The 11,442-nt window shown below is 36.5% G+C and overlaps 1 protein-coding gene across 2 annotated transcripts in view; it reads right to left on the reverse strand.

Moving 5' to 3' along the window:
• LOC137387819 (set1/Ash2 histone methyltransferase complex subunit ASH2-like) overlaps positions 1-11,442 on the reverse strand; it is a 52,001-nt gene that overhangs the window by 4,775 nt on the left and 35,784 nt on the right. For both annotated transcript variants that reach the window (XM_068074329.1, XM_068074328.1), the window contains 3 exons: positions 5,399-5,491; positions 4,648-4,746; positions 165-224 (listed from right to left, as the gene is read on the reverse strand). In XM_068074329.1, the coding sequence (XP_067930430.1) occupies positions 165-224; positions 4,648-4,746; positions 5,399-5,491 (252 nt within the window). The remainder of the gene's footprint in view (positions 1-164; positions 225-4,647; positions 4,747-5,398; positions 5,492-11,442) is intronic.

The following is an 11,442-nucleotide window of genomic DNA, read 5'->3' on the forward strand; positions in this document are numbered from 1 at the left end:
GCTGAGTATGAAATAGCAAATCAGATCCTGCTTGCTAAATTATTTTAATAAAAGTAATGCTATTTTTAATATTCCTGATCATATCAGGAACATGAGTTGACAATGGAGCTGCAATACAATGTTTTCAAATTAAAAACATGAAGGCTGCCAATGGAGGAACTCACCGGTTCAAATGGTACATCTGTTGGGGGATGCTTAAAGTAGGGTCCAAAGTTAATAGACACCTGAAACATAGACAGCTGAAACATAGACAGCTGAAACATAGACAGCTGAAACATAGACAGCTGAAACATAGACACCTGAAACATACACACCTGAAACATAGACACCTGAAACATAGACACGTGAAACATAGACACGTGAAACATAGACATGTGAAACATAGACACGTGAAACATAAACACGTGAAACATAGACACGTGAAACATAGACACGTGAAACATAGACACGTGAAACATAGAAAGCTGAAACAGAGGCAAGAATACTGATGATTGCACAGACGTATCTACTATATAAATGGCAATCGTTGTCTATCTGTCTGTGTATGTGTCCGTCTTATAGAGTACCATACTTTTCGGGCTATTAGCCGCTACTAGGTATCTAGGGCGCATTAACGGGAATCTCCGGTTAGTACACGCCTCTATTATACATAACCTATTTATCGTTTGCCGGTTTTACACAAAAGTGACGTAATAATTACAACTCTATGGCTTTCTTTTAGCTTCATGACACGCGATGCTTTTTTGTCCTCGATGTATTAGGGCTAATTTGTTTCCGGCAAAACGATATCGACAATAGACTCTCTCGATATTAGAATTTGGCGGTTAATTTTTATCAACTCTATGAAACACGATGCCGTTTTTGTGAACCTCTATTTCTGGCTTTTCTTAAGGTTCAATTGCTAAATCGCTGTTAAGGTCACTACTTTTCACGCGGACAATCGTATTATCTCGAGTAGGAATAGCATCTAGATTCTCTCACCTTCGATCAGACAAAGACACTACAATATTTTATTTTTACATAACATATCGTCGTACCAGTATCGTCGTATTCAGATTTTTTATGGATAGCAGTTGGTGGAACTGTAACTTTTTTATACACACACTTCTATGCAAGAATTGTTATTATTAATTCAACATATTCACGAATTTTATTTTGTTTTCTCAGTTCGTATTAATTGTATCATTATCGAATCATCTCATATTGTAATCGTAGCAAAACAGACTCAATTTAGCTATTACTTGCTAATTATTTCACTGTTACATCTAAACCTTTCTATAGTCGTTTTATTTTTAAAATTTATTTGACCTGCGCGAAACATTTTTCTCATGATATGAAGTTTAAAAGTTGCTTGACAAAGTAAGTTTGAAAACTTTTACAGTTGTTTTAGGTAGAATGGCAAATGTTGATATATGTTAAATACAAATCAATTTTCTGTTCAGTTTTTTTTATTACCCGGGCAACACTGGGTTGTACAGCTAGATGTATTAGCTTACACATCTTTCCTTTTAAACCTAACCAATTAGTTTTTCGTAATTAATTTCACATTTTACAACAAACATTTGTAAGATTACTGTAAGATTTATCGTGTAAAATTGCAAGTGTCAGTTATTCTCCACTCTCTTATATTTACATACATTTACATACTTTGAGAAATATATGTATAGAGAAGATATATAAATTTAAATTCTCTTATTACATGTATAAACTTCTTATGACTTTTGAATTTATAATATGTAAGGTTTTTAAAGTTTGTTTCATTGTTGTTATTATTTCAACTTGCATACTTTTAAACATCAATTGAGTATCGTGTTTGAAGTTAAAACATTATTCGTTTTCCTATCACTGTTATTATTACTTGATTAGTTTCCAATCTTTATAATTAATATTATTCTTTTATTCAACCATTTTTGGCAGACATTGTTCAAATAAAATTTAAACTACCAAATACTATGATATTCTGTCATAATTTTTAGTATCGTCGTATTCAAATAATTGACGAATAGTTTCTGGTGGGACAGTAACCTTTTTATACCCACACACTTCTATGCAAGAATTGTTATTATTAATTCAACATATTCACGAATTTTATTTTGTTTTCTCAGTTTGTATTAATTGTATCATTACCATATCATCTTTTATTGTAATTGTAGCAAAACCGACTTAATTTAGCTATTACTTGCTAATTATTTTAAATTCACATCTAATCCCTTTTACAATTGTTTTATTTTTTTTAATTTATTAGACTGGCAGAAAACCTTTTCTTCATGACATGAAGTTTGAAAGTTAGAGTTGTTTGACAAAGTTTGATAAACTTTACAGTTGTTTTTATTTTCTCTTAAATTATTTCAACTACACAAAACACTTTTCTCATGATAGGTTACCTATCATGTTTTCTCATGTTACCTATGTAGTTTGAATGTTAGAATGGCAAATGTTGTTATATATGTTAAATACAAATAGATTTTCTGTGCAAATACTTTTTTATTACCCAGGTACAAGTACAGCTTATGGTGTAAAATGTTGAAAAAATACTTTACCGAAGTTGTTTTCTCGCCTTGAAGCGGATTAAAATTTACATTATTTTATTTTAATGGGAAAAATTGTTTCGGATCTCGAACTTCTGGAACTGATTATGTTAGAGAACTGAGGTTCCGCTATACGTTATCAAAAGATATAGGTCGCTGAAAGTTATGAAATTTTAAATTTACATTGGTTTGAAAACCTTTACAGTTGTTTTATTTATTTTTTAAATCAGTTGTCCTGCACAAAACCTTTTCCTCATGATATGAAGTTTGAAAGTTGTAGGGGAGTTGTAGTTGTTTGAAAAAGTTTGAAAACCTTTACAGTTGTTTTATGTTCTCTCTTAATTTATTTCAACTACACAAAACACTTCTTTCATGATATGTAGTTTGAAAGTTAGAATGGCAAATGTTGTTATATGTTAAATACAAATCAATTTTCTGTGCAAAGACTTTTTTACTACCCGAGCAACGCCGGGTAGCACAACTAGGCTTGGGGCCGTGGCGTCACTCGGGGATGCGCAGGAGACCTTTTTCACCCCGAGTACAGTGAGAGTCTCCAGACACGACTTTCCGGATGAATGAGTTGGCGAGTGCGAGGCGATTGATTGCAAAGCGATTGAGTGCTAGGCGATTGATTGCGAGTGCGAGGCGATTGATTGCAAGGCGAGTGGGAGGTGATTGCAAGGCGAGTGCGAGGCGATTGATTGCGAGCCGATTGATTGCGAGGAGAGTGCAAGGTGATTGATTGCGAGGCGGGTGCGGGCCGATTGATTGCGAGGCGATTGATTGCGAGTGCGAACCGATTGATTGTGAGGTGAGTGCAAGATCGTGATTGTCACCTACGAGGCAGGTAAAGACTGGTCAGCCGAGGCGGGGGCTCAGCGGCAGAAGTGCGCGATCGTCAACTGCAAATATAGACGGGTATGAGCGGATGCATGAATCTAGACATATGAATCTAGAATATTTACTAGATTTTACACGCATCTAGCTGTAAGACACATTGCAGATTTCCATTGTTCTCTCCAACATTGACATGTATATGTGCATACATACTCTGATCAGGACAATTTCAGTAGACTGCATATTTGGAGTTGTTTTACAGTATGAAAGACAACTCTCAATAAACCTTATGCTGCACGTAAATCTGCTCCTGTAGGCGAGTAATGCAGCTAGTAGCTTATAAAACAAGGAAACCATCAGACTGCAATCACCCACCCAAACTTTACCTCAGAAAGACATGCTATCTTCACTTATTTTCTAGCAGCAAAACTAGAATTCTAATATCGTAATTTTCAGCAAATTATCACCCGATCTAGCTTGGAGTTTCCTTCGCCATAATCTCATTCAAAAACTATCACCAACTTGAAATTTCTTTAAAAAAGAAAAAAGGATGTAGCGAAGTGTAGACTTGATTCAACACCTACCTTTGCCATCATGATTAACTTGAGTCATTTTTGTGGTTGGATATGTGCAACGTTTTCTGATGAGCTTTACAAAGGTGAATGAACATGAGTAAAAACATGGACACATATGAACAGGTTGCTGGTAATTGTACCTTTATCTGTTCAACTCACATGCCTCAGAGATCGAGCACAATTAATTAAATATTGATTCAGTGTTTACTGAAATCTCAGCAATAAACATACCAAACCTCAATGGCGAAGAGAGAACTAAAATTTTTAAAATTCAATGAACTTGGTTCTGCTAGTGACTCAACAATGTAGAAAACTAGTAGAATGTCCCGTGTTGCACGGATATTAAAAATCAGCTTATAAACAGTGACAGGGAATATTGTTGCCTGCCACTTGCCATTAGCCTGGCACTTTGCCAATGACTAATTTGAGTAAACTAGTACTTTGAGTACTTACTAATAAGAGCAAGCATAAAATGACATTGTGCAAAGCGGTATGCTTATTTTCACCCATATAACGACATATATCGCCTCACAATTCAATGCATCTTGCGTAGTTTAACTGGTGAGATATTTGCCTGACCAACAGGAGGTTCTAAGATCGAATCCAGCATAAAACGAATATTTCCTTCCTAAATTTTAATAGCTATAGCTGAACAAGCCAAAACACAAACTTTGAGATTTACATACAGATGGAAGTAAGAAACCTACTGATGCGTTCTTGTATAGAGAGATTGCAGGATAGTACCATCCCTGGTATACATCAGAGTAAGCCACGCCTTGAGACTCGCCATTCTTGTAGAATATTACCTTCAAAGATGTGAGAGTAATGACTTAAAGAAGTCATTCACAGAGTGCTTAAGGAAGCTTTACAGCGGCCATTGAACGCGAACTATGCTCAGTAGTTCCAGCTACAGGCCAGGTCAATATTCTCACATCATTTACTCATATACTTCAAACTCTCTCTCATTCAAACTCAAATCTTCAAAGATCAAACAAACAAACTTCAATTTTAAATAAGAAAAAGGCTCTGACTTTCTTGTGAAAATATCACTATATTAGGTATGATTAAAATAAACCAGCAGCAAAGCCTCTTGTATACACAGTCATTAGAAAAGCTTTGAGAGGAGTTAGTCTTTAGTTTGCTATAAGATCAAGAAGTTGTTGAGATGTTCATGGTTGCAGACCACAGCTGATGGGAAAAGTCCTACTGAGGCAAGCCATGTTTACACGAAAGTGTTACAACTTCAGTCTTACCTCGGTCTTACCGAGTTCTGCAGTATAGTTGAAATTCCTATTAAAATCACTATCAGAAATCTCAAATTTTTTTGCAAAATTAGATGAGAGAGATGAGAGAGGGCTTGCCATGACTCTAAAAGCATCTAAGGGTCATATACTTTGCCCCATGAATTAATGAAAATTTTACTTCCGCGTATTAGTCATCAAAAGATAGTTGTCTCACCCTGCTTCCCATAGATGACTTTAGATTCTTGACAGTCGAGCTGACCTGATCCTTGTCCTCGAAGTACAGGTGACCTTTAAAGGTTATAAGAGGCTGCAAGAGAACAACTATGATTGTACAGCAGTTAATAAATAAACCCAATGAATGGCTCATCTTAAAGCCACTTGAGCTCGCATGATGCACACACCTAAATATTCTTATTACTGACTGACAATTCATATGTGGTATAGAGACTGATGGTTTAAAATCGCAACTCTGCAAACGACTAAAAGCAACTTAGGACTATTATATCCACGAGCATGCAACTTCAAAAACTTAATACAAGAAAATCCCTTAAATCCCTTGCAAGATAACGAGTGCCTTTTACGCCAGAAAGCACGCATTGCAAACTCATTGATATGTTTGCTACAATTTGCAGACAAAGCTGGCTTTTTATGCGCAATAAAAGAGGAGTTACGAGCGCTGATCCATTGTAATCCGTGTTCATATTACCGCAAGGATGCTGTCAAATAATAATAATTTATATACACATGTATTTCTCAAAGTGTGTGTGTGTCTGCGTTTGCGCGTGTCTGCGTTCGCGCGTGTCTGCGTTCGCGCGTGTCTGCGTTCGCGCGTGTCTGCGTTCGCGCGTGTCTGCGTTCGCGCTAGAGCTGGAACGGGTAGCTCGTCTGGTCTTGACCCACCAGGTCAGGGGTGCCCGGGTCGGGCCACCCGACCCTCGGGTCTTCCTTTACAAAGACACGGGTAGGTTTATGGCTAAACGAAAGCGATTGAATGCCGCTTTTTAAATGCGATTGAAATAGAGTCGTCATAGCGCGGAAGGACCAGGCGAAATAAAACAAGGTGAGTCAATACTATATTTTTACGTCTGCGACATAAGTCTTTGGACTATAGGTTTTACGGCGTTTTTGACAAGAAATAAACAACATGTCGGTGGTCTGGGAGTTCATGAAGAAGCCAGTCACAAAAGGGAAAGACCAAGTTATTTGTACAATATGGTAAAGCAAGTTAAGCTACGAAGAAGGGTCCACCTCAATACTTACTATTGAGGCATTTACAACGAAGGCATCCTGAGGAACTTAAAAGGGCGTCTAAGAACCTAGCGTCTAATTGGTTTTAATTTGAGTTTCTTTCACCAATGCCATAAGTTTTAGGGAAGTGATGGATTTTTGCTTACTACTATGCTGGGTTATCTATTTCTATATTTGTAAAGTATTTCTTAACTAATCTCTTCTTGTTGATTATAATAGCAGAGTTGAAAATAAAATCTGTAATAAAAACACTTCAGCCGAAGTCATGCCATTAATCTATCACACATTGAATAGCATTGATCCACCAATGTCTAGCCATAAATCGTAGATTGCATCTATAAACCAAGCTACAAAATATAATTATTGGTGTGATAACCGGTTCTTTTATCTTAGGTTATTGATGTCACAACATTAGGCTGTAATAGAACTATCTCTTAACCTTAAAGGAATAGAAATTCGCGCGTGCTGACCCAGCCCGACTCGATCTTGGCCCTCATTGCTGACCCTGAGTCTGGCCCAACCCTGCATTCCTTGGTCTCGTTTCAGCTCAAGTTCGCGCGTGTGTGTTCGCGCGCGCGTGTTCGCGCGCGCGTGTTCGCGCGCGTGTTCGCGCGCGTGTGTTCGCGCGCGTGTGTTCGCGCGCGTGTGTTCGCGTATGTGTGTTCGCGCGTGTGTGTTCGCGCGCGTGTGTTCGCATCTGTGTGTTCGCATCTGTGTGTTCGCGTGTGTGTTTACGTGTGTCTCTAGCTATAGCTATTAAAATCTTGGAATTAAAATTTCCCTCTTCCGATGGATTTGAACTCACAAGCATTGCAACCACAAGTTTTAAATCCATGCGCTCTGACACTGAGCTAGTGTATACAGGGCATATTGATTACAGACGTTATCATATACCGTATAACGTATGCACCCGCTAAATGCATATTATTTTAGCGTTGCACCCTCGCAGTACGATAACCCTTTTAAGAAATAATTTTGGCCTAACTCAATGCAATACGATGCTTCTTCATTTTCTGTTGTTAAGGCTAATTTGTTCCGCCACATGATATCAACCATAATTTATCTTGAAATAAACATTTGATGATTTGTGTGCTGATTATATAAGTTATCAATTAAGAGATATATACCTGAACTGCTGAACTCACCATGGCGAGTTCAGCGTTATCCGGTATGGTAAAAACGGATTCGCAAACGGATAAATGATAAACTTTTAGTTCAAAGTTTGATGTTTACTAAAATACATCCTGAAACTTCCTTCAAGTATGTGTTTAGTAGGTCAAAGGTAAGAACTCTCCATGTAGTACATTGTAATGTTATATTATCTAGCAGATCATAACCACTAGTCATTGTAGGTACCTATAGTTACTAAGGTTAACATTTTATTTTGTTATTAATGTTTAATGATTTTTCCAGGAGGTGATTGCATTAGATAATTACTATGGGTTTCTATACCGCTCTATGTACGTCTATAGTCCACGATATTTTCGCATGCCAAAACTGAAATGAACTAAAATTGTATAATTGTATACCAAATAATTTATCATTGTGATCGTAGCAAAACAGATTACATTTAGCTATTACTTGCTAATGATTTCACATTTATATTTAAACTCCTTCACATTTTTATTTTTCCTCCCTAGTTTTTCAACAAAACACTTCTTTCAAACTATGAAATTTAAAACTTACAGTTGTTTGAAAAAGTTTAAAAACCTTTGCAGTTGTTTTATTTCTTTTCTTAATTTATTTGAGCTGCACAAAATACTTTTCTCAAGATATGAAATTTAAAAGTTATAATGGTAATTGTTGTGTATGTTAAATAAAAATAAATTTTCTGTCAAAAGAGTTTTTTATTACCCGGACAACGCCGAGTAGTACAGCTGGTATGCTAAAAATCTGAAAATTTATAAGTTGTATAATAATAATCTATTAAATGCTACAAACATATGTTTAAGAACAAGTGACAAACAAACCATATTTATAATACATTCAGAAACAAAAGTTAACATTTTAAAACTAAAATTAACATTTTTCAAACAAAAATATCAGCATCGTTTGTTCAGCCAGTTGCGTTCTGATTAATGTTTTCGTTTGGAACCATTTCAACTTCTGGCTTTTCAATACCTTCCACAATGTCTTCTGACTGCAGTTCTTCTTCTGCACAAATGAGCTAGTCAATGTTAGCATCCGAACAATTTTTTAGCAGAGAAAAACTTTTACGTGATGCACTTGAGAATACATCTACACATTTCCCTCGCGAATCAAGAGAAACCGCGTGTCATCAAAATCGCCCCAGAATTTTTGCCTTAAAATATGTAGTAGCCCAGATTCTATCGCAATTGTGCAAAACCTTATCCATATACATCGAAGCATAAGACCGTGTTGACAAAGGAACTGCAATTAGCCTAATACAGTTCTTATTTATTTCTATGATGTCGCATTAACAGTTGGAACGAAAAAAAACCATAAAGACTTCGAGTTTGAAAAAGTCTTTGATACGAACAGAAACAATGAATAAATTGATTGTTATTGATGTACTCGAGTCATTATTAGTATGACCATGTGGACACTTTTCTACTGATCACTTGCTACTATGGGTTCGTGAAGATCAAGAATGGTCAAATAGTGGCAGTCAAATAGAAGAGGTGCTCAAATAGAAGAGGTGCTCAATTAAAGGGTGGAGGCTCTATTTTTCAACCCTTCTCCCATTTTGGCGCTCAAATAGAAGCGGCGTTCAAATAAAAGTGGCGTTCAAATACAGGTTTTACAGCATCAGAGTTAGATATCAGAATATATGTAGCAACACTTGCACATGCTAGCGTATTTACTTTGGATTGTGATACCGTGACACACATTTCTACCTATGAAAAACAAGTTTGTATACAAGTCAATGATTCTGCGAGCCAAATAAAGAGAAACAGTGAAATGTGAGAGACCATCTGGGTCAATTATAGGCGCCGTATTGTTACGGTGGCTCATGCAGCATTATTCTACAGTGTATTCACAGTTGAATGTACTGGCCACATGAAAGTCACAGGGATCATGTCCTGAACTCTGAATGCTAATGTTTGTCTTTGTATTTCTTACGAACAACCCAGAAGTGGAGTGTCATGAAGTGTCATCAAGAGATGATGAAACACCAGTGAAACTATTAAACTGTAAACATCTTTTGTAACAACTCACTCAAACTGGCATGACCATAGCCCCACCCTCATGACATAGGCAGTAGTTGTTGCCTCATGGAACAGTACAGTAATCATTTATTTTCCCTGGCTAAAAAGTTTTCCCAGGGAAAAGTAAAAGCTGTGAAATAGAAATTACTAAACACATGTAGATGACCTAATCCACGTGTAGATGACCTAATCTATATATGGTTATTAGATCTAATTTCCCTCTTGTTTTCGATTTAGTAGAATATTTTGAGGGTTGAAGGCATTTAAGAGGCCCGATAACAGATGTTAACAGGTGTTAACAGGTGTTACAAGCACTTTGTACTTCCACACTTTGCACAACGAAGTGTGCGTATTGTGGAAGTATGTTAACCTTAGTAACTATAGGTACCTATCATAACCTACTGGTTATGATCTGCTAGATAATATAACATTACAATGTACTACGAGGAGAGTTCTTACCTTCGACCTACTAAACACATACTTGCATACTAAACATACGTGCAGGAAGTTTCAGTATGTATTTTAGTAAACTTCAAACGTTTAACGCACAACAGGAACAGAACGAACCCGTGATGACTGCTATCACAATTTTGCTTGCGGAGGATCTTCTTAGGCAAGAGTATGAAAGAGATTGTTTTTCAGTTTTTATTTCATAGTTATTTTCTTTTACTTTAATTTTTTTTAATGAATATTTCTACCCCAAGAAGTACTGAAGTCATGAAAACTGAACTGCCAAGTAGCGAGGAAATACTGTAGTTGTTGCCTCATGGGGGAGGCAGCTGCTGACAAAGCCAAGAAATAAAGTTTTTGTACAAGCAGAAGCAGCTCATTAAATATTGATATACAGTGAAACATGGATAACTCGCCCTCGGATATAGCGAACACATGGTTAACTCGAATGGATTTGCTTGGTACGTTCCCACGAAATGATAAATGGCTCTATATAACTCGAACTCAACACTGTTAATTCGAACTGTTTTTTGCCCAAAGGCTACCGAAACGGTTGCTATCGCTTTAGAAAATCACTTTATTCCAAGCCATAGAGGTAAAGCTCAACTTTTCGTATTTCATAAGCATCGTTATTACCTCCATCGGCAAAATATTTTTGTCAACGACTTTTCTAAAGGTTTGGTGAAATTTGATTTATACTGCTATACGATGAATAGCACGGGCTAGCCGGGTCACGCGCGCAAGGATTTTCGCCACGCACATACAAAACAAAAACAGCATGCTGTTTTTGTTTTGTATTTGCGTGGCGAAAATCCTTGAGTGCGTGACCCGGCTAGCCCGTGATGAATAGTTTTCCGACGTTGATTCCGTGTTGAATCAACGCCGGAATGTTGAATGTTTAAAACGTTTTAAAAATTGTTGTAATTAAACGTATACGTTGTCTTAGCTAAAAAAAAACTATTCATCGTTTGACCTAAACACAGAATACGTGTGTACATTCAATAAGTATCCATTCAAAAAGCATGAGTGATATACAATGTACCGTAAAACCTCGTACAACTTTTAATTGAACTGCCTCGGAGTGTTGCTCTTAACGGATCCCAGGTAATGTAAGGTAATCTTTGCATAAACTTCAAGAAAAATCGGCAAAACTGATCGTGGGTAAAACGCTCAAAAGAAAAAGATGTCTTTTCTTTTGAGCATTTCAACAACGATCAAGTTTTGCCAATGTCAATCTAAAAAACGTCCTGGCAATAACATCACCTCAAACAACGAACCAATCTCAAGTGATAGAAAAATCTCTATACTTTTTGATAAAAACGTTTTAAACTTTACATTAGAAGCATTTAATTTGAAACAAGCCATTTGTGCTTTTGATTTATATTATAGT

This window comes from Watersipora subatra, chromosome 2 (genome assembly GCF_963576615.1).
Source record: "Watersipora subatra chromosome 2, tzWatSuba1.1, whole genome shotgun sequence".
In the NCBI taxonomy this organism is placed as follows: Eukaryota; Metazoa; Bryozoa; class Gymnolaemata; order Cheilostomatida; family Watersiporidae; genus Watersipora; species Watersipora subatra.